Source organism: Colletotrichum gloeosporioides (assembly GCF_011800055.1).
Source record: "Colletotrichum gloeosporioides strain Lc1 chromosome Unknown consensus_57, whole genome shotgun sequence".
Lineage (NCBI taxonomy): Eukaryota > Fungi > Ascomycota > Sordariomycetes > Glomerellales > Glomerellaceae > Colletotrichum > Colletotrichum gloeosporioides.
In genome coordinates this window covers 175,961-198,426 of record NW_025544702.1, presented here as the reverse complement: position 1 = coordinate 198,426, position 22,466 = coordinate 175,961, and the positions used below count along the sequence as shown (strand labels likewise).

The window sequence follows — 22,466 nt, the reverse complement described above, 5'->3', positions numbered from 1 at the left end:
GCTTTTCCGATACCCCTTCGGCATAATGCTCCGTGTGCGGGATAGACTTTCTGCCGTAACCAGACTCTACAAGATGCAGAGTGCGCAACTTGTAGCTCACTCGTCGCAGGCTGAAAGACCCACCCTCAGGAAGACTAGAGACTTTGGTGAGCAAAATAAACTACCGCGAACTGTTGACGCGGGCGGCATTACTGAAACACAGCACCTCCTAACCCAGTTGACTCTTCTTTTCGTTTGGACCCTGTCACATGTGTGATCGACCCAGACCTTGCATTCGAACACAGGCCACTTAACCCGCATCGTCTCTGACGGCCAGAATGCATTTCATCCCGAACTGATTGCCAAGATGCCTCCGACAATTCTCCCAAAGGCCCTATCCCCCAATGCCAAAATCGCCTTCGTCTCGCCGTCCTCCCGCATCAACAACCTCATCCCCACAGCCGTCGCCCGCTCCATAGCCCTCCTCGAGTCCCTCGGCTACTCCGTCACAACTTTCTTCACCAACGAAGGCGAAGATGCCGACCTGGTCTCAAACGACGGCGAGCCGGTGGTCGCCTGCATCAGGAACCGCCTTGCCGAGCTCCGCGCCGCCTTCAGCGACCCCTCCATCGACGCCGTCTTCTGCACTATCGGCGGATCCACCATGACAGAGCTCATCCCCTACCTGGTCCAAGACACGGAGCTCCACGAGCTGGTGAAGAGGAACCCCAAGATCGTCGTCGGTTACTCCGACATCACGGTGCTGCACTGGTCTCTCCACGCCCTCACCGGCCTGCGGACGTTCTACGGTCCTTGCCCGGTGTCAGAGCTCGGCGAGGCCGTCAGATCGACTCCCGCATCCATCGCCGCCTTCCCTAACGTTGGAAAATTGTACAGCACAGAAGGAACAGATGACGACGGCTACCTCCAGGACTTCCACCTCGCAAACCTCCTCGCCGCAACCTCCCACCCAGACAGACCCTTCGGCCCCGTTCCCCGGTCAAGGATGTACGCCCCGCTGCTCCCGCCCCACTTCCTCTCCTCCTCCTCCCAGGCCGCAACAGCACCAGCCCCCCGGCACGTTCTCCCCTCCCCTGCCTGGACATGGCTCCGCCCGGGGCGCGCAGAGGGTCGTCTCTTTGGCGGCTGCCTGACCGTCATGGCGCGCATCCAGGGCATCCCGCAGATATCCCCGGACTGGAACGGCAGGATCCTCTTCCTCGAGTCCGCCATGGCCGAAGGCGACCTGACCAAGGGGAACCCGCTGGGTAAGGTCAGACAGGCCGTCGCAGACCTGGCTGCCCGGGGCGTGTTTGACGAGATCGCCGGCCTGGTGATCGGGCGGCCCTACGGGTACGACTCCACCCGGGCTAGGGCGGAGTATGCGGCCGTGTTCAAGGGGCTGCTCTGCCATGGCCGTCTGGCCGGGAAAAGGTTTCCCATCCTGATGAATGTTGATTTCGGGCACGCTGCGCCGATGGTCACATTGCCCATGGACGCCGCGGCGGTGTTGGACTCGGACAAGGACGAGTTTGCCGTGACGGAGGCTGTTGTTGCCTAGGTGTTGTTTTACCAGGTCTGGGGGGAAGACCTTTGAAATCATATCTGCCAAAGGCAGACGAGAAACTGAACGGATTTCGCTTGTGCCTGGCCACAATAGTGTCGGTTGGGTAGCTCGAACATGCAAGGCTGAACGATCGAATGAAAGATCACGCGCTTCATTCACATCCGTCCAATGAAATTCAAGTCCAGGCAAGCAAGTGCCTTCGTGGGGGTATTGTATTGAATTATATGACATGATGTGGCATCATGTCCTAGCCATACTCATGGTCAACCTGCCTACCGTACCTCCGCCTTTCCTTACTTTCCATTCATGTTCGTGTGTTCTTCATCACGGAGAAACAATAGAAACGAGCCCTCCTTTCTCTCCCATCAACGACCGACTGTTGCTGTTCTTGTTGCTGTGTACTACCTTTGAACCCCATGTCCAGAAAAAGCACAAAGACCCTCGAGGAAATGACTCCAAACGCTTCGCTGATGCTATTTCTGGGGGTTGCCCGGTACGATGGAAAAAAATGATCGTGTGCTGTTGTTATAGAAGAAAACGTGTATGCCTAGGCTGCCAATGTTGCGGTATTGGCTTCTGGAGTGGAATCATCCGTCGTAGTTTCCGCTTCCTCGACAGACGGGAGGTCAATGCCGAGCGGCGATCTCTGTTCCTAGTAGAAACCGTCGTTGGTGTTGCTCCTAGAGCTAGGTGTCGACTGAGCTGAGCTACTTGCATCACTAGGCGTAGGCGGCTCCACGACCTGGCTCTTGATCGTCATGATCCATTCGTGCTGGAGGAGTTCCACAGCAGAAGCCCGCTTTTTGGGATCCCTGGTGAAGCACCTCCCGAGAAAGTCGATGCCCTGTGGGCTGAGTTGGTCGGTTGAGGGCAATTGGGGCGGGTTTCCTTGGGCAATGTTGTACATGATGGCCCATTCGTTGTCGAGGTTGGCCCAAGGGCGACGGCCTGTGGCCATCTCCAAGATCACACAGCCCAGAGACCAGATGTCGACAGCACCAGCTCTGCCTGGATTCTCGCCCTTGATAACCTCAGGAGACATGTACATGGGTGTTCCCGTCATCGACTTGTTAGGTTTCGTGGCGGTAATATCCTGTACAAGCGTCTTGCCTTGCCTTGCAATTACCTTGGCGGCGCCAAAGTCGACGTACTTGATAATGCCGTTGTGATCGAGGAGGATATCTGTATCCATTAGCATGTGCTTTTTGCAAGAGGCGATTCGACTTACTCTCTGGTTTAATGTCACGATGGGCTATGCCGCTCTCGTGGAGGTACGCAAGGCCCTCGAGTAGCTGCAACGCGTAAACCATAGTGACTTGTTCATCCTCAATACGGCCGTGCTCCAGCAAATTTGCAAGAGAGCCGCCTTGACAGAACTCCATGAAGATATACACTCTGTCTCGGTGGACTTCGATACCATAATACGAGACGACGTTTGGATGGTCGAGAACCTCCAAGACGCCCATCTCGTCCTTGATCTGCTCGGCAATGGTCGGGATCAACTTGGGGTCCTGTAGACGAATCTCCTTGACGGCCATCAAGTGGCCAGAATCAAGGTTCATGGCAGCGTAGACATTGCCGAAAGTACCACCGCCGACGAAATGGCCCTGCTGCCAGCGCATCGTGATATTTGTCGCTGATGATGAGAGGTAGGCAAGGGATCGATCCACTTCGTTGTTTCCCTCGAGCACGCGGCCAAGCGCCTGCCTTTCGGCTTCCTTTGCCTTCCTGATCTCGTCTACTTTGTCGATCTCCTCCAATCGCTGTTCCGTGATTGCTTTGGAGGCTTCCTGGTCGTCGAGCATCCGATTTTTATCGAGACGCTTGAACTGTCCCACCAAAGCCTCGATGCGCTCCTTTTCTGCCTGGGCGGCCAAATTTGACCTCGCTCCCATGATATCAAAGTGAGAGATGAGAAGAGCCATGCAACCCGCCACCTTAGCACGAAGTCTGGCATACTCATCCTCGCCCAGGGCCAGGATGTGTCTTCCTCGCGTCATTCCCATGGCGAACTCGAGAGCCAAGACTGCCCATCGGAACGTCTTTCGATCCGATGCGATACAGTCATCGCAAATGAAGCTAACCCAGTCCAGGGCAAGCTTGGTGAGTTTCAGGTTGTTCATCTGTTTCCGGTTGCTGTCCATGACAAGAAGCGACCGCTGGCCGAATTCCGTTGCAAAGACGAAGCAAGTCTGGATGAGTTCTTGGACTTCTCTGCCTTCAGTCTGCTTGCGAATGATCTCGACACTGTCCATGAAGTTGTTGGACAGCTTGTAAGCAACGCGTCTGATCTCCATGAGACGGGTGTTGACCTTGTGTAGGTTTGACCGCTGCTCAACGACGAGGTCGACGTGCATGTCCACGGCGTCGATGAAAGCCTTTCTGGCATTGACGAGCCTAGCCTGAGCACCAGTTGCTACTAGTCTCATGTGCCCCTTTTTCAAGTCGATATTGCGTTCCCTGACTGTGAGAGGCACCACGTCGCCGAACCAATGCGGGTTACTTTCAGGCCGCAAGATCAAGAGATATGGGTCGGTAGGATCCTCGGCAAACTGCTCCGGAGAGCTGAGACCCAGGATGGAATGGATGGCATCATGCCTTTCGATAAGAGAGGCCGACGCCATCACGAAGATGCCTTCTTGCTCGTAAAGGTCAGTGAAGACTTGGAAATGACCCGAAGAGATCAGCCGGTCGTAAAATTCCTGCAGCTTTTCCGGGGCAAAGGCAATGCTGAAGTCTGATGCGTTTTCGTAGTTTTCGCTCAACATCCTGGAGAAACGCTGCAACATTCGCTGCCTTACTCGGACAGAGTCCAGGCACTGCTTGTAACGCTTGCTCATCTCGGAAGTGCTTTCCTTTGGCTTAACCTGCAATTCCTTCTCGAATGTCACACTGAGACGGTTGATGGCTTTGAATGTCAAGGAACTGAATTGCTCCGCAACTTCGACGTCTCCACCCAGAAGATGGCTACCGATCTCATTGGCAAAGTCCCATTCCTGGAACAGCAGCTCGGCTTCCTTGAAGGTGTTCTTGTTGCCACTGAGCTTCCAGTTGAGCATTTTGAAGTAGTACTTCAAGGCATCCAGCACGACTTGGTCAAAAGATTCGTCGATGCAGGGTGGCAACTCCCAACCGGGTTCTGGCTGTGTTACAGCAAGGCACTCCAGTTTGATCCGTATGGCCAACTTCAGAAGTAGCTGGAATTGTCCAATCATCTGGTCTTGCATCATCGGGTTTTGCTGAGCTGACTCCTTGACCTTCTTAGCGTAAGCAAGTCGCATCTTGATGATCTCCTCGATTAGGCGGGACGGGAAGCTGATCAACGTAAGCAGCTCCTCAATGTAAGGAGGAAGGTGCCGCTTCTGGAAGGCGGCGAAATTGCGGATCAGCGTCTCCTTGGATTTATTGATGACGGTCGAGATGCCCGGCAACATGCCCTTATGGGCATCTTTGTTCTTCTCATCGTCAAATTCCTCGTCGTAGAGAGACTTCAGACCGTCTTCCTTCATCAAACGATCTAGGAATGAGGACTCGTCCGTGATGCCGTTGCCGACGGGGGAGCGTTGCCGTGTCCGAGTGAAGTCCAACTCTTCGTTGCCGACCCACTTCTTGAGAATGGCGAGTTCTGTGTTGATGAGTTCGTTGGTGTTGTACCATGAGACGATGGATTCTGATGCCTCGTGGAAGAGTGGTGAGTTTGCGGACTGATGCTCGGCTGCTAGTGAGGTCCATGAGGGATACAGGCTCTCGCACTTGTCGATCTTCTTCACCACGTCCTTCACTTGTTCGTACGGCGGCTTTCCCGCCTCGCTCTCACCCTTGACGGAAAAGTTGATGATCTCGTCCAGGGTGCGGTCCAGGGATGCGCGAGCCTCCTCTACCATTCGCCTTTGCACGGGCAAGTGCCGTCCGCACACCTTTGACCGAATTCCTAGCCAAAGCTCTGCCTTCTGTCCGCTTTTCCCCACTGCCGTCTCGTTGGATCCGATCAATCTCTTCTTCTCCTGCCTGACAACATCTCCCGTCAGGACAGCCTCTAACATGCCATGCCACTCCAGTCTTTCCTTGTTCAGGGGATCTTTGAGATCCTCATCGGTTGGTTGCAAGTCGTCATTCCCATAAAACATTATGGTTTCCTGGTCGTATCTGTCGTCGAAGGGTCCTTCGGAAGAGGGTGTCTCTCCCTCGGAGTCGGAATCCCCGCCTTGACTCATTCCATTGGTGTAGCCGTCGAAAGGATAGCCATCACCGTGATCCTGGCGCAGTCTCTGGACGTATGCTCTCTCCTGCTGGCGGAACCTCTCGCTGGGACGAGGTCGGCCTCTGGATGATGCTCGAACAGTTTCGACGAAGGACGGAGGGGCTGTGGGTTGTGGCCTACGATGGGCAGACGGGGCATAGGTATTGGAAGGAGTTCTCGCGGGGGCACTGGGTCTTTGAGTCTTGGTAGAGGCAGTGCCGTTGGCATATGTGCCGTCGCTATCGCTGGCGTTGCTTCGTAGACTTCGGGTGGTGCCACCGTTTGCAACGGCAGCTTGGACGAGGTTTGACACGGAACCGACGTGGCCCTCGGAGTATCTGGCAAGGGAGCCAACTTCATCCTGACGCTCGAGGGCGTGGGGGTCATCGGGTTGGGATTCGGCAGAGGAGGCAGAGTTGTCAGAGTCGACGGCGATGGGGAGAGGACGCTGGGGCATGATCTTGTCTGGGCGCAAGTCGTCGTCGCCGTTGGAAAATCGCACAGCGCGAGGGGAGGGTTCGGTGGACATTTTGCCTGATTGTATATCGGTTGAGAGGAGCCCCGGAGAGGTAGGCGATGGGTTCCCAATACGGGCTTGGTCGGCCGGTGCGCCTCGGTCTGTCGCTCAGCACTGCAGCTACCTGTGGAGCCTCATCCAAAAGAGGCACAGCAGCATGCAATGGAGAAGCGACAGAGGCAGATGGCCCTGCGAGTCGACCGTTCGAGATTGGATTGAGCGGAAATTAGGATGGCATGAGGCAACCGTATCCGTGTCGATTGGGTGGGAGAACGGAGGACGATGGCGACAGAGAAGAAGCACGATAGATTGCAGTTTGGGAACCGGACCAAGCTAGGCCGAAAGCAATCTTGCCTTTCCGTGCGGCAGCGCGAAGGCGAAGGGAGAGAGCGGGGGGNNGGGGGGGCGGCAGCAGTTTCGGTGGAAGGGGGGGGGAGGGAGTGACCAGAGAGGAGAGGATGGAGAAAAAAAAAATGATGGGCAAAAGACGACCCAAAAAGCGAAGAGATCACGATGCCGATGCAGCTTGTCGAGCCCGCCGCAGTCGAAATGAGCCTGACGTGAAATTTGATATGGAGAGGATGGAGCTAAAGGGACCACCTCAGAGACAGAGACAGAGAGCGCGACGACGGGACAATGCTGGCATGCGGCGATTGGCTGGGCGCGGGACAAACGTGTCTAGCACCACCAGGACCGAGAGGAGACTCAAGCCCGCCTCAGCATGCGACGGGCAAATCAGCAGGGGCGGAACCAAACTTTGAACGCTGACCGGCGCTGCCTTACCCATGAACCTCAGCAGACGGAGGAGGCTAAGACCGCTAAGGGGGTCTGCTCGGAGCACTATGCAGCGTTTGCTGTTACCTACCTACCGTCCAGTACCTTGCCCAAGGTGCGAATGCTACGCTGTGCGGCGCGCCGTAAGATTGCTCCAGCGTGTTGGACGGTCGAGTTGGCCCCAGCGCTCTTGCGCGGGGGTGTTTGGTCAACGGCAGTCTCGACCCGCTTCTAGGTACCTAAAACGGTTCGGAGGTGTGGCTGCATGGCCGCTGTCCCCCGTTCGATGCTCCAGCCAAGTGTGGCCGTGGCCATCGAAGCTTTTGCTCTGCGATCGAAGACGAACTCGACTTTTTGGCGGAGCAGATGTCTGAAAGCTCCAGATCACCCTACGAACTGTGGCGAGTGCCCACGCAATCCCGCTGTGGCACCTCACGAGCCTGCGATGCTCCCTGTAGTTCCAGAGGTGGCTCCATGTGGCTGCTGCTGGCGAGACTCTGGCATGTCCGGCCTGCTCATCTCCACGCCACTATGCCTCGGCCAACCCTATTCAACTCATCTTTTGATCAAAATTCTGTTCCGCTTTTCGATGCTGGACCAAGAACACGATCCGCCAAGCCAGTCAAGCTCCTTGGTGTCGCAAGCCTGCACTAGCTCGCATAGCCCGAGCATGTGGTCGCATCTCTCGTGTGTCCCCCTGTTTCGCTTTTCCCCCTAAAGTGTTCGTCTCTTTCGTAGGAATGCCGGACACTAAACGTGTAGACAATCGATTGTCAGGATGAATCGTGTTGCCATTAGTCTGGCTTCATTTTGTTTCGTTTCAGCAAGATAACAACCGCCCAAACATGGTGAAAGCCTGGTTCGCTTGCGACATTCCCACGTGATGCCGAGTCTCTTACCTACGCCCCGGAAACCGACGTTGACTTCATCAATGTCTGGGTACTGCGAGCAAGACCAGCCTTGACTTGCAGCCTGGGTCGAGTGTATCTATCATCAATGGGTGATTCAAGACCTCCTACAAAGCGGAAATCGCGCAAAGGCGGCTCAGAAGAAATAAGGTAGTATCCATTGAGCGTGGGAAATGGTCGTGGTGTGCTCGCTGAATGTTGACCTATTCATAAAGAGCCATTCCGCTTCGAATGGTGGAACGGTAGCTGGGTACGGCCCCGGGAGTGGAGCGTTGTCGGAGCCGCGTCCACCGGTAAAGCCGCCGCCACTACGGGCATTTACTGAACGTGGGGATCCGGGTGGAGGAAACAAGCATGAGGACAATCATACAGCAAACAACTTTCGAACGAACTTGTAATTCGTGTATTGTGTTGGAAGATTACCACACAAACAACAGAATGGAAAGCAATCAAGGTGGCGAGAGCGTCCAACAGCGATTTCCCGTAGGTTTCTGTTCATCTTCACCTGCATGTCTTGAATGGAAAGAAGCTCATCATATACATTCGAGGAATGAGACAGTCGACAAATTCTCGTCCGGGCTGATGGATGGCTCCAACGCGGCACCATTCCGACATCGCCTTGGACACCACTGCAAACTCACATCTTCGGATGGCTGCCGCAGCTCGGTCCGCCATCCGAGACGGGGGACCCGCTTACCGTCCCTATCGCATTCTTATCGGTCTACCTACCTCATAGGACCTCTACGAGCTCCCACCCCTTCGACCCCTCCTCGTCCGCATTCTGCTCTCCAGGAACTTTCCCTCGATTCTCCAAAACTAGTCAATTGACAACCAATATGACCAGATTACGCTTGATCGCAGCCGCCAGGACGGCGAGGCCGTTTTTGGCATCTCCCTGCCGCAATGGCAGGCATCTCGCCCTTGCGGCCACCGCCGCCGGAGCAACCTCCACCTCGGCCCCGGCCTCGATGCCAGCGCCCATACGCTTCTATTCGGCGGAGACGCGCAAGAACTGGAAGCAGAAGCTCGAGGCCTTCTCGAAGCAGGACAAGACCCCTCTGTACGATTTCCACCTTGCCCACGGCGGCAAGATGGTCATCTTTGGCGGCCACCACATGCCCGTGCAGTACACCGGGTTGAGTCTCGCCGAGTCCCACCACTTCACCCGCAATCACGCCTCCCTCTTTGACGTCAGCCACATGGTCCAGCACCGCTTCACCGGCCCCAAAGCCGCGTCATTCCTCGAGACCGTGACTCCCTTGAGCGTCTCGGACATGGAGATCAACTCCAGCAAGCTCAGCACGTTCCTGTGGCCGAAGACCGGCGGCATTGTTGACGACACCATGATCACCCGCCTCGGCGAAAACGAGTATGCGGTAGTTTCCAACGCTGGCACTCGCGAGAAGATCTTCAAGTATCTCACCGAGCAGACGGCCGACCTGCAGAAGCCTGAGAGCAACGACTTCTGGTGGGAGGTTCTTGAGGGCTATGGTCTGGTTGCCCTCCAGGGCCCCCAAGCGGCCGAGGTCCTCCAGGAGGTTATTGACCCCGCGGACGGTCTGAACCTGGAGCAGCTGTACTTTGGCAACACCGCTTTCGCTAAGCTGAGATACAAGGTCAACGGCGAGTGGAAGACGACTTCCGAGAAGGCCATGATCAGCCGAGGAGGATACACTGGGGAGGACGGCTTCGAGATCTCCTTCAAGTCGACCAACGGCGAGGCGCAACCGCTGGCTGAAACCCTTCTCGAGGTCGCCGGTCCCGAGAGGCTTCAGCTCGCCGGTCTCGGTGCGCGTGATAGCTTGCGCCTGGAGGCCGGCATGTGCTTGTACGGCCACGACATCGACGACACCACGACGCCAGTGGAGGGCAGCCTCTCTTGGATCATTCCCAAGGAGAGGAGGACCAAGGGCGGCTTCCACGGCGCCGAGGTCATCACCAAGCAGCTCGTGCCTAAGAGCAAGGGTGGCTCCGGCATCGAGAGACGCCGCGTAGGCTTCCTCGTCGCCGGCGCTCCCGCTCGCGAGGGTGCCGAGATTTTCACCAAGGACGGCGAGAAGGTGGGCGTCATCACCAGTGGCTCACCTAGCCCGACACTGGGCAAGAATATTGCCATGGGATACGTCAAGGAGGGACAGCACAAGTCCGGCACGGAGCTGGACGTGGTGGTACGCGGTAAGAAGAGGGCAGCAACAGTGGCGAAGATGCCTCTTGTCCCAAGCAAGTACTTCAAGGGACCTACACCTGCGCCGGCGTGAGAAAGTGCGCGCTGTCTCGGCCTGTATCATTAACAAAAGCTTTCAACAAGATATCCCGGTAATTGTCACGACACGTTTCCTCGAGCCGAGGGTCTTGGCCTCGGTCTCATCGTCATTTGTTTGCCCCGGGTAGTAGTATCCGACGTAGTCTAGGAGCCAAAGCGCCAATGCAGTTCAAAACAAATCAGATTTCGAAATCTGATAAGATCAAAGGTGTGTTGACCACAAGAGTTTCACGAGGCTCGGACTAGCTATGTTATTGATACATGTGGCCGCGAAAAACCATGGGAGGCCATTACGGAAGAGAAAAGCGATGGCGACCCTCAAACGAGCGGCTGTATGATCTAGCAACGATAGCCTGGTATGCGACAAACATGGCAGAGGTTAGCAGCGTGAGTCGACAGGATCGTGTTGCGTGAATGTATGTTGAAAAGAGGAAATAAAGGAAGTGCCAGACGAGCGCAGAAAATCTTTTGGTGTTTGGTTGATGGAGCTCGGACGCTAGAGCGGATCCGGCTTAGTTTCGGGTTCCGCTGGCTGCATTAGCTGGAGTGGGGACGGTGCAGCGACTGCTTCACCGTGCCCCTTCTGATAGTTGAATTGAAGGCATCCGAGCCGAGTTTCGTTCTCTTTCGACATTTGAACTCTGTCCTGTCCGGCTACGCTTGCCCACTAGCAGCCGTTTTTCGATCTGATCTGAACACCCTTCCGAAAGTCGATGCCGATGCGAGCTGGGAAGCGGCGGATAGTTGACACTCGGTGACAGGCCGTCCTTTGCCAAGCCAAGCCCAGCCAAGCCCAGCCGGAAGATGCGAGGGCCCTAAGTCCGGCTCCAATTCGGCGTTGGTTCGGATGGTGCAGATGCAAGTGCGAGTGGAAGTGCAAGCAAGTGCAGGTGGGTTGTGGGCGGTGTTGGTGTTGGTTGGTGCGTATTCGTTGTGTTGGTTGTACCAGGACAGGACCCCTCAAGATTCGACGAATCGAACCTGATTGACATTCAGTCAACTGACCAACTTTGATATGAGGCACAGCAATAACGGAGCTGTTTTTCGGGCAAGACGACGCAATGCGGTTGGGAACTGTCTGTCAGCCGTTGTAACTTTGGCATCCTGTCGACCACACACTAGTTGCGCCGTGGACATGTTCTGTGCATTTTTCTAGAAAGGGTCAGCCAGCAGAGGCGAAGCATGTTGACGGGACATGACGTCAGCTGTCAGCCGAGAGACAGCACAAGCCCAACTCTGCTATATTGAACTTCGCAACGGCGTCTCTTCAGACGCGGGAGCATGAAGAACTACCTTGGCCCTTTCAAGCAGGAATATAGACTACAGCCTCTGATGATCATGGATTGGTTGGTGGTGGAGACGTCACGCGGCCCCAAGATGGGGGAGCGGGCAGATCAAGCGACGGGGACGAGCAAGTGCCGTTTGACTCGCGCCAACTAGCTTACCCCAGGATGCGGCGATACGGGCTTTTTGTGCAATCCAAAGAAGCATATGGTCGCATTTCTGATCTTACGACCACTCGACGCGTGGGATGGGCGGCAAAGGCGCAAGGCCACGAGGGCCCGGTCAGAGGTGCCGAGACTATCAGCACGCCTACAGGCCTATGTCTTTTTGGTCGACTCGGACGTCGAATCGATGGATGCCGGGCACAAGACACACAGAACACTTGTGGGCTTGTGTGCCGTGTTGCCTTTGAGTTCTGGAGGGATTACGGCCGAGGGTGTCGTTGAGTGAGCACACGTGTTGGCGTGCTGCGGCTCGATTGGCTAATTTCCCCAACATAGAGTTCTCAGCCTTGTGGATGGAAACAGCGTGTCAGTTAAGTGGGTGCGAGATGCTGAACGTGGAGATGTGATGCGACTAGACTGCGACGAAGCAGCATTGCGTTGTTCAGTGAGGGGTGCCATGGACCTTGATGGCTATGTTTTGTCATGTTTCCGGCGACGTGCACCGCGATGTGGTGGTGGGGGGCGGGGAAGGGCGATGTCCTGTGTTGCGTGTTGCGATTTTTTTTTTATTTTTTTTTTTTATTTTTTTTTATTTTTTTTGCAAGCGTGGCAGACGACGGCGACGGCATGCGACGATGCGCAACCTGGATTGGCCGGAAGGATCGGACTGGCAGCACATTAAAAAGCATGGGACGACGCCCTTCCCGCCTGGCGTCTGAGTCTTAGACGATGGCGCTTGTGACGCTCTCGCTGACAACCATATTCCCAGTCACAGGCGGTCAGCAGCAACAGTGGCAAACGACGGTCAGTCACAAAAACATCATCACTGCCTTCTCTGGCCGTCAGATTAAAAGCCCACGAGCGGGCGGCGGGAGGATCACCCCTCGAGTTCAACTGGTTTTTTATTTTAGGGTCTTCCCACCACCATTCGAGACGCAGCATAGCGAGCCGGGACCTCCCCAAGAGCTGTAACTCTGACGTGGATCCCTGGCCCTTTTTTGTCTTTTCTTGCGCCCTTGGGCTGTTGCAGAGGAAGCGGAGGGAGAACAAGGAGGAAGGAAAAGAGAGGGAAAAAAAAGAACAAGAAGAAAAAAGGGACGAAAGGTACAAGCAATACTGCTGGACACACCCTTACGAGTTACGTAGGTAGGCACCACCACCCAACATTCTCAGCTTCCCAGGTAGCGTCCCTGGTCCCTGGTCCCTGCGCCCGCCTCGCCCAGCCCCGGAGCCCTGAAAGTGACCCAGGTCACGGCCAAGCCAGAAAGCAAGTCAAGTCCCTGTTCGGACCATTTACAGACCGCACTTGGTCTTCATCTACCTATTTTCTACGGGGACGAAAGAAGCTCGGGGAAGGAAAACCATGATTTAATAACCTTGAATCGCTCCCCCGTCATCCCATACCGCAAATTCCGATTCACCCTTCGCTCCCGCTCGCTCCCACGCGACCTGTCGCTCTCAAGCTCAGATTTCGTCCTCTCTCTTCGGCTGAACGTTGCGCGCCTACCTACACAACACGCCAAAGCTACCCAGAAAAAAAAAGACCTACCCAGGCACCGCGCGCCGTGGGCCTGCCTCCCAGTAATGCGGTCTCTACCCGCAATAGTGGGCTTGCTGCCTCTGCACCTCGCCCTGCTCCAGCAGCAGTTTCTGCATGGCGTCACTGCAACGCCCGTCGTCAGCGGGCCGCAAAAAGTCATTGGCTCTGCGTCTGCGCCTGCAAGAATTCAGGAAGAGCCTCGCCGCTTGAGCGGGAAGTTTCTGCACATTACAGGTACGTGAAATGCAACCCGAGCACACCCGATTACTCGCAATTGGGACAGAAATGGCTAACAGCTGCCGTGCGGCGATCCTATAGATTTCCACCCAGACCAGTTCTACAAAGCACACACCTCAACGCAAGAAGATATAGCTTGCCACAGGGACAGCGGGCCTTCAGGCTACTACGGCGCAGAAACCTCAGACTGCGACTCCCCCATTTCCCTTGTAGACGCAACTTTCGACTGGATTGCGAAGAACATCGCCGACGACATCGACTTCGTCATTTGGACTGGCGACTCGGCGCGCCACGACAGCGATGAAGAAATTCCTCGAAATGCCAGCCAGGTGCTTGGCACGAATCGACTGATCGCCGACAAATTCGTCGAAACATTCGCTCACCCGACCGATTCCACGCGCATGACCGTACCGGTCATTCCCACCTTTGGAAACAACGACATTCTGCCGCACAATATCCTGCGACCGGGCCCTAACAAGTGGCTGGGATATTACTCGGAGATCTGGAAGCGTTTCATCCCGGAGGAGCAACGTCACTCGTTCGGTTTCGGTGGCTGGTTCTACGTTGAGGTTATCCCCAATAAGCTGGCGGTCTTCAGCTTGAATACGCTATATTTCTTTGACCGAAATGCGGGCGTCGATGACTGCCAGCAGCCCTCGGAACCTGGCTTCAAGCAGATGGAATGGCTCCGCGTGCAGCTGCAATTCCTCCGCGAGCGTGGCATGAAGGCGATCCTGATGGGCCATGTGCCCCCGGCCCGCACCGACAGCAAGAAGAACTGGGACGAGACATGCTGGCAAAAGTACAACTTATGGATGCGACAATACCGTGACGTTGTCGTCGGGTCTCTGTATGGTCACATGAACATCGACCACTTCATTGTGCATGATACTAAGGATATGGACATCGATGTCCTCAGCGGCTTCGCCGTTGACGATGACGTTGGTCGAGAAGCTTTCGAGGACGAACTTGAAATTCAGTCTGCAGCGGACTACCTCCAAGAGTTGCGAGAAGGCTGGTCGAAACTTCCGAACGTGTCCAAGGCCCTCCTCGATGAGGCCGACGCCGTGGAGCCAGAGAAGACGAAGAAGAAGAAGAAGAAAGGCAAGAAGAAGCCGTCCAAGGACCTGGGCGGTAAGTACGCCGAGCGATACCATCTTTCCCTCATCGGTCCCAGCATTGTGCCCAACTACTTCCCCACCATTCGGGTCATGGAGTACAACATCTCTGGGCTTGAAAACGCGGCGGTTTGGACCGATTCCTTCAACGATGCGCTGCCGGCGATCCAGCTGCCGACCGACGATGATCCGATACACGAGGAACTGAAGCGTGATGTGGAGGCCGCTAAGAAGAGGAAGAAGGGCAAGAAAGGAAAGAAGGGCAAAGACAAGAAGCCGGACATGGGCGAGGATCCCAACCTGGTCGTTCCTGAGCCACCACCTGCAGGAACAGGCCCAGGCCCGGCTTACGACCCTCAGCCCCTGACGTTCCTTGGGTATACCCAGTACTTTGCGAACCTGACCTACATCAACAACGATATGACGCACGAGGAAGGCGCATCAGGCAGCAAGTGGCGCGACGGCATCCATAAGGACAAGGATCCCAAGTCCAGCAAGCCCAAGCCGAATCCCTTCGAGTTCGAGATTGAATACAGCACCTTCACGGACAAGATCTACGGCCTGTCAGATCTGACCGTGCGGAGCTACGTCAAGTTGGCTCACCGCATCGGTCAGGAGAGCGCCAAAGGCAAGGTCCTTTCGGAAGACTTTGAAGACGACAGCGAAGGAGACATAGAGGAGAACGATGACGAAGAATATGATTCTGACGACGTAGACGAAGACGTAGAGACGGAGAAGAAGAAGAAAGGAAAGAAGGGCAAGAAAGGCGGCAAGAAGAAGAAGAAGCACAATAAGGTGTGGTTGCATTTCCTCAAGCATGCCTTCGTCAGGACGGTGCCGGAGAAGGATCTGAAGAAATTTTAGAGATTCGGAAAGATGCCTAGAGGGGGAGAGAGCGTTGCGGGGTGCATCGTTCAAATTCTGCATTGTCGTTTATCGTGTTGCTATTTTTTTTGCATGATTAGATGAAGGGGGCGTTCGGGGAGCATGATCAAGGTTAGCGAAATTTGTCTTTTTCCTGTTCGTCTTCTTTCATTCGAGCAATACACACGTTCGCAAAATGAAGCATTTACAAGGCTGCAACATGGCGTGTTTGATTGGCGGCTTTCTTGGCACTGGCTTTTTTCGTAGCATGGCTCTGCGAGCTTTGGGTTGCAATGAGTAGAAAGAATCCAGAAGTCATTTTGTCATTCATTAGGTACTTTTGGTCTACCGGCAGATTCCTACATAATCCGGAAACGGGGAAGCAAGGTCGCATTTTCTTTTTTCACATGTCGTTACAAGTGGAATGATTTAGTCGCTCTCACTCGACTCTCCGGCAGGAGGGTCGGAGAAGCCATCCCACTCGTCCTCCTCCGAATCCTCGTCATCGGACTCGGCGTTGATCTGAGCCTCGAGGTCGTCGGCGTCGATGCCAATGGAACCCGAGATATCCCAGCGGTCGCCCTTGGCAGCACGTCCAACGTACTTGACGAAGCGCAGAGTACCGCTGTCGCGAAGCACCAGCGTGAGCTTGTTCCAAGCCGCAGCCTGGAAGAAGAGGATGTTGTCATCGTCGCCGCTCGACTTGTAGATCGCCGCATCCTCTTCCTCCTCACCATCATCGCCGGCCATATAGACCTCGTGACCACCAACCTCAAGCTCCTCTTCCGGCTCAGGCTCCGGCTTGGACTTGGCCTTGGCCTTGGCCTTACCCTTGCCCTTTTTATCCTTCTTGGACTCGCCATTGGACTTTTCTACCTCTTCTTCCCCAGCCTGCTTCTCCTCCTCCTCCTCTTCATCATCCCCCCAACCCTTTGAAGGGGTAATGCCGAGGTTGAACTCCAGACGCGGCTTGCCCTCGTGCCCTGTAGCGAGCGTGTAATCCAGACCGTGACGGAATCGACGAGCGAGGAATTCGTGGCTCTCAACGACCGTGCCGGTGGCAACCTGTAGCCACTCGCGGAACTGACGCGAGGGGAGCAGGTTGTCGAGGAGCTCTGTCAGGGGGTTCTCCTCCTGCGAGCTGCGTAGCTCGTCAGCGCCTGCAGGCTGTTGGTAGAGAAAGCGGTGCTTGTGCGGAGGACGGGCGACGCGCCACGCCGACTTCTTCTCGATCTTGCTGCAGTCTTCTGGAAGCGCAGCCTTCTCCTGAGACTCAATGTACTCCCTCAACCGGGCACTGAACTTCTTTGACAGAATATTGGAGAGCGTGATGCTCGAATTCTCTTCAAAATGCTCTGTGATCTGTTCCAACGTGTCTGGCGTTAGGTACTGTGGGTTAATGTACCTGAGCAAGAACTCAAGGCCAGCCTCGTCAAAGCCGGCTGCCAGATCCGAGCCGGGCTCGTTGATCTTGACGGGCCGCGAGCGCGGGGTGTCGTGCTGGTCAGGGTTGCCCTGCAACTGCATGAGACCCGAGTTCTTGACCTGCTTCTCCTCGGCACCCTCTACATATCCGTCCTCGCCAATCTGGGGGATGTGGAACCAGCCAGAGATGGCCATGCGGATGCGGCCACCATCTTCCTCGAGCTGAGCCTTGGATTCGGCGTGGTAGACCTCCTCGACGTCGTGGAAGGACTCACCCGGCTGCACGGCGAAAAAGGAAAGCTGGTTCCAGGCCGGCGGTATGACCTTGGTGTGATCCGGCGCAGGCGTCTTGGCAACTTCGCCGTCCTTACCTTCGAGCTCGTCGACAGGGAATAGACGGAGAGCACCGCCCCATTCGGCCTTCCACGGCTTGTCTGGGTCGGTGAGGTACAGGATGTAGCTGACCTTACGGCTGCCAATCACGTCGTCGTGGCAGAGGAGGTAGCAGCCAGGTGTATAAACGTTGATGGCCATGTCGGTCTTGCGACCGCTCAATGGGCCGCAGCCTGTGATGTGGGACACATAGTTGCGGAAAGTCTCGGAGTAGATGGCGTCGCGCAGAGAGAGGAGGGAGGGAAGCTTGGCGAGGGCCTCATCGTCGAGGCCGTCGAGGTTGGCGAGGTCGCCGGACTGGTGGATCTTGTAGATGTCGGTCTCTTTGGGGGTGAAGGAGACGTTTTCGCGGATCTCATCGCGGACGGAGCGCAGGAGCTTGTCGTCGACAAGGCCGGTGATTACGGAGTGTTTGTACGGGCTTGACTTGGCATACTCGTCGGTGTAGGACTCGAGGACGTTCGAGTCGAAGAGGCCCTTGCGGAATCGTGACTTTGCGACGTCGGCCGAGAGAGCTGTTGTAGCACTCGGTGTTAGTGCGACGTCATTTCTTGACAGAAAGGTGCTGGTTCGCTCACTCGTCTTGGACTTCTTCTTGGACTTCTTCTTGTCGTCAATCCGCGATTCGGCCTTGCGCTTCATTATGGGAGATCAATGGGTCTGGGAGGGAAGGGAGGTGTTGCTGTGCGCGGAGGAGGAGGAATAAAAAAAAATGTTGGCAACCTCCCAGACCATATCTGGGTCGAGAGCTTCGATCGGACGTGGGCTGAGGTCCCACATAAAGTTTTTTCTGTTGCCCATTCTAGCAGCTGTTTTCGCGGCAAATCGTCCCATGGCTCGGCGTTGGCCCCTGCAGAGCACCGCAATGCGTCCTCCCGTCCACCACAGTGACGTTGGGTGCGCCCTGCTACGTTTCTTAATGCGGTACACCGCTGCTCAGTCTGGTGGCCAGAGCCTTCTCAACGAAGAAAGGTGAAATGCAACCCGGTCATACAATTGGCAATGCAGATAAGCGCAGACGGGATACACATTTGAAGGGGATCTTGTTTCCATTCAAATGCTTCCAGAAACTTGCATAACAAACCAAGCGCCGGATGCTTCGTTGTCGAGTAACAATGCGAACCGCCAGCCTTGACTTGTGAGTAAGTAGCCAATGCCGTCGCCTGCAACATATTACTCTTAGGCGCTGGGGAGTTCAAAACAGGCTGAGAAGGACCAGCGCATCAGAAAGAGCCGGCCAACCTCAGCCAGCGTGAGCGTGGTGTGGCTTCCGAGCATGCGGGCTTGGGACGGAGCGCTTGGAGACCGCAGCGGACCCATCGGCGAGCCGTTGCCAACCGCCGATGGACCCCGCGTCCTTCAGTACCCCGCCGCCCGTCCTCTTGGTGTCATGCATCCCCATTCATTGGCGTCGATTGCGGCTCCAAGTGCGTCTTCTTGGTCATTAGTGTCTCGATTGGGCAGTTCGCTGGCATCTTGACCCAGCTTCTCCGCGTGCTTGCTTCAATTACGAAGACAGCTCAACCCCGCTTGCAAGCCGACAGACCTAGCTACTGCAAGTGTCCCATTCTTTAAGAGCTGAATTTGTCGAGCCCGAGTCATCCATCCAACGTCTTATCTCACGCACAGCAACTCGTCTACTTCATAATCACCTCATTGCAAGAACTTAGGGTTTCAATCCTCTGGACACAAACTAAGCCTTGGAAGTCGAACCTGGAAATGTCTGCACAAATCGAGATCGCGGCCACGAGGGCCAAGTTCCCTGCCCTCAGCCAGGACCAAGTCTTCTTCGATAACGCCGGTGGAAGTCAGACTCTTGGGACTGTCATAGACTCGTACGTTCTTGAATCCTATGGCCGCCATATACGCAACCCACTGACGCGACGCAGGATCCGCGACTATCTCTCTCAGACCAATGTTCAGCTAGGAGCCTCATACAAAGTTGGCCAGCGCTCCACTGCTCTTTACGGTGACGGTTATCAGGCCGGAGCCAATTACATCAATGCATCCCCCGATGAAATTGGTAACAATGTCCAGTCCCACCCTTTGTAACTCAACTGATCAAGCAGTCTTCGGCGCTTCGACTACTCAGCTGTTCAGGAACCTCTCTCACACCTTCTCCTTCAGCAAAGGCGATGAGATCGTTGTCTCCGGAGTTGATCACGAGGCCAACATTGCATCCTGGGTCGACCTTGCCGCCCGCCAGGATCTGGTTCTCAAGTGGTGGAAGCCAGACAACTCGCCCAACCCCAAGCTCACTGTTGACAATCTCAAACTTCTGCTCTCAGACAAGACTCGCCTGGTAACCTGCACCCATGCGAGCAACATTCTCGGCACAATCCACGATGTGGGGGCCATCGCATCCTTGGTCCACGAAAGCACGCCAAGGGGTCTCGTCTGCGTCGACGGCGTGGCGTATGCCCCGCACCGGCCCATCGATGTCAAGGCCCTCGGTATCGACTTTTACGCCTTCTCCTGGTACAAGGTCTACGGCCCGCACACGGCCATGCTGTACGCCAGTCGCAAGGCGCAAGATACCCACATGCGGTCGTTGGGACACTTCTTCAACCAGGGCGATACGCTCGAGGGCAAGCTAGGTTTGGCGGGTGGCAGCTACGAGCTGGTTTCCGCCGTGCCGAAGGTTCTAGAGTATCTCGGTACGCCGAATTCCGACGGCTGGAAGGGGAAGATTGAGCAGGAGAGGCAGCTTCAGTCGATCCTCCTAGAGTATCTCAACGGCCGGGGGGATGTCACCATCTACGGCGAGTCAGATGCAGGCACCGAGCGCCGTGTCCCAACGATCAGCTTCAGAGTGAAGAACTGGGGCGCGCGAGAGTTGGTCGAGACCGTCGAGAAGGAAACAGTCTTTGGATTCAGATGGGGCCACTTCTACTCTTATCGTCTATTGAAAGATGTGCTTGGTCTGGATCCATCGGACGGTATCGTCAGGGTCAGTATGGTCCATTACAACAGCTGTAAGTCTTCGCCAATGTTTTCTTGCTGCGGAATCAGAGCTGACGCCGTTACAGTGGAAGAAATCAAGAGCTTCGTTGCCGCCTTAGACAAAGCACTGGCGCAAAAGAAGTGAAAAGGAAAATTTAAAATTTAAAACTTTTTCTAGTTGTATACAATTAGGATTAAGAAGACCAACGCATTTCCACTATGGGAGCGCGTTGTCCGACTTAGTTGTAGTATGTACCGAACATAAAAACGCATGGCTTGCTTCCTTTTTGTCCCCGCGCAAATATAAATCAACCAACAAAAGAAGCGCACACATCAAAGTCGTAAACATCATCTGGTAGCCCGCCACATGCCATTTTCAGAGCTTGCCGATCCTCTTCTCCACGGCCGACTTCAACATCGAAATGACCTCTGACGGGTCCTTTGCGCCAAAAACAGCGCTACCCGCCACAATGACGTTCGCACCAGCATCGGCTGCCTGGTCAATGGTGCCGGCTCCGAGACCGCCATCGACCTCAATGTTGAGGTCTGGGTACTTCTCGCGCAAGGCTTGAACCTTGGGTAGCTCAGAGGCCATAAACTTTTGCCCGCCGAAGCCGGGCTCGACCGTCATGACGAGGACCATCTGTGGTTTGACGAGTTAGTATCGACCTGCACGGAGAACCCATGTCGTGTAACATGCGCATCGGCGGGACCAAAGGAAACTCACTTCGGGTCTCTCGAGGGGGTCCTCGCTCTCAAGAATATCCCAGAGAACGTCAACTGGCGTTGCAGGCTTGATCGCGATACCAGCATGCAGACCTTGCTCGTGAATGTAGCGGATCAGAGCCTTGGGATTCGTCGTCTCGTCGGATTTGTCCTCGGGCCTCTCGGCGTTGGAGGAGAAGGCGGCTTCGTAGTGGAAGCAGTAAAGATCACAGCCGGCGTCCTTGAACTCCTTTACCCACTTCTTAGGCTGAAGGGAAGCATAGCTTGTTAGTTGACTGCTGCAGTATTCTGGCTGCCTGGTGACCATTGTCACCATCAAAGCTTGACTTGAGACTCACCTCAGAGATCATCATGTGGCAATCGAAGGTTCCCTTGCCGTCCTTCTCAGAGGGCTTGGTGACGTGGCCGCGGATCTTGCTCACGACACCCGGCCCAAATGTGATGTTGGGCACAAAGTGTCCATCCCTGTGGCACAGATCAGCTCTGTCGGACCTGAAGCTCTCGAGCGTCGTTCGGAGACAGACGTGCGTCTGCTGTTTTGGATCTCGCGACGTCCTCGGCTACTTTGGCTCTGGCGGGGTGTATTTACATAATGTCAACATGAAGCCAGTCGGCTCCTTGAGAAATTGTGCGTGAGCAGCATGCGCCGAGGTCGGCAAAGTCGGCCGCCAGGATCGAGGGTGCAACAATAGCTTTGGGCGCCATCTTGTTTGAGGTTATTGGATGGTCGTGTGTGTATGTGGTTTGGAAGAAAGCAGACGGCCGAGGAGGGAGCGGTGTGGACGGATTATGTGTGTTTTTGAGCGGGTGCGTATTCGTGAAGGTTCTGTTGAGGGCGGGAGGGTTCACTGAAAGCTGCGACGGAACATGCGACCCTCGGAAGCTATGGTAAGGTATGGACCCTGAACTCAGGTCAGCTCTTTTAGCGGGGCAGAGCCTGGGTCACCGTGGTTTTGCTGGGTTGTTCCCACATTCTAGAATCTAGAACCGCTAATTATTGAGGGGTTGACGTCCACTACGCGGTGGGGTGGTCGACCCGCCGGGGCACGTACCGCCCGTATGATAAGGTCCGGAGTACATAACGCCGCGGGGTCCCATCGGAGTTACAGGAGCATCTCTGGCGCACGCGAGGAGCTGTGCCTTAGAATAGCTCCACTAATCCCTCCCATTGGGCTGGCAAAGGCCGCGAGACGGTGGCCGGACGGGGTCCCAGACGGGGCCAAGTCGGCAAAGTCTTGACGTTGGGAAAATGTCATGCTGGGCCACTCGGGCCATAATCCGCCGGGCGGATTTTGCTCATCAGGTGCGCAACTGACCCCCACACACAAACCTCACGATGCGGAAAACAGGAAAAGCGACAGGCGAAAGGCGAAGGCCACACACACACACACACACCACCGCCGTCACCCACGCCGGTGATCACGAAAATCACCATCATCATCAAGTCTTGGTACTTCGTCATAATGCTCTGTTCAAATTACTATACGCCGTTTCGTGGTGTGCTGTCAACCTCGTGGTGTGATG

At 55.5% G+C, this 22,466-nt stretch overlaps 7 protein-coding genes across 7 annotated transcripts; 4 read left to right on the top strand and 3 right to left on the bottom strand.

Annotated features, from left to right (window-relative positions):
* Window positions 1–346: 346 nt before the first annotated feature.
* On the top strand, window positions 347–1,540 carry GCG54_00009694 (putative carboxypeptidase; the record flags this gene model as incomplete). Its single annotated transcript, XM_045409634.1, has 1 exon — window positions 347–1,540. The coding sequence occupies one exon, from the start codon at window positions 347–349 to the stop codon at window positions 1,538–1,540; it is 1,194 nt and encodes a 397-aa protein (XP_045262158.1).
* A 658-nt stretch (window positions 1,541–2,198) lies between these two features.
* Window positions 2,199–6,315, bottom strand: GCG54_00009693 (MAP kinase kinase kinase wis4; the record flags this gene model as incomplete). The annotated part of the gene is made up of 2 exons (XM_045409633.1): window positions 2,199–2,728; window positions 2,775–6,315. The coding sequence occupies 2 exons, from the start codon at window positions 6,313–6,315 to the stop codon at window positions 2,199–2,201; spliced, it is 4,071 nt and encodes a 1,356-aa protein (XP_045262157.1).
* Window positions 6,316–8,821: 2,506 nt separating this feature from the next.
* GCG54_00009692 (putative aminomethyltransferase) lies at window positions 8,822–10,243 on the top strand (the record flags this gene model as incomplete). The annotated part of the gene is made up of 1 exon (XM_045409632.1): window positions 8,822–10,243. The coding sequence occupies one exon, from the start codon at window positions 8,822–8,824 to the stop codon at window positions 10,241–10,243; it is 1,422 nt and encodes a 473-aa protein (XP_045262156.1).
* Window positions 10,244–13,280: 3,037 nt separating this feature from the next.
* On the top strand, window positions 13,281–15,455 carry GCG54_00009691 (Endopolyphosphatase; the record flags this gene model as incomplete). Its single annotated transcript, XM_045409631.1, has 2 exons — window positions 13,281–13,470; window positions 13,555–15,455. 2 exons carry the CDS (start codon window positions 13,281–13,283, stop codon window positions 15,453–15,455), a joined length of 2,091 nt encoding a protein of 696 aa, XP_045262155.1.
* A 429-nt stretch (window positions 15,456–15,884) lies between these two features.
* Window positions 15,885–17,915, bottom strand: GCG54_00009690 (Prolyl 3 4-dihydroxylase ofd1; the record flags this gene model as incomplete). Its single annotated transcript, XM_045409630.1, has 1 exon — window positions 15,885–17,915. The coding sequence occupies one exon, from the start codon at window positions 17,913–17,915 to the stop codon at window positions 15,885–15,887; it is 2,031 nt and encodes a 676-aa protein (XP_045262154.1).
* Window positions 17,916–18,992: 1,077 nt separating this feature from the next.
* Window positions 18,993–20,361, top strand: GCG54_00009689 (Cysteine desulfurase-like protein ustD; the record flags this gene model as incomplete). Its single annotated transcript, XM_045409629.1, has 4 exons — window positions 18,993–19,108; window positions 19,163–19,296; window positions 19,343–20,248; window positions 20,303–20,361. The coding sequence occupies 4 exons, from the start codon at window positions 18,993–18,995 to the stop codon at window positions 20,359–20,361; spliced, it is 1,215 nt and encodes a 404-aa protein (XP_045262153.1).
* Window positions 20,362–20,592: 231 nt separating this feature from the next.
* GCG54_00009688 (Ribulose-phosphate 3-epimerase) lies at window positions 20,593–21,647 on the bottom strand (the record flags this gene model as incomplete). The annotated part of the gene is made up of 4 exons (XM_045409628.1): window positions 20,593–20,859; window positions 20,944–21,189; window positions 21,281–21,407; window positions 21,532–21,647. The coding sequence occupies 4 exons, from the start codon at window positions 21,645–21,647 to the stop codon at window positions 20,593–20,595; spliced, it is 756 nt and encodes a 251-aa protein (XP_045262152.1).
* Window positions 21,648–22,466: the final 819 nt, after the last annotated feature.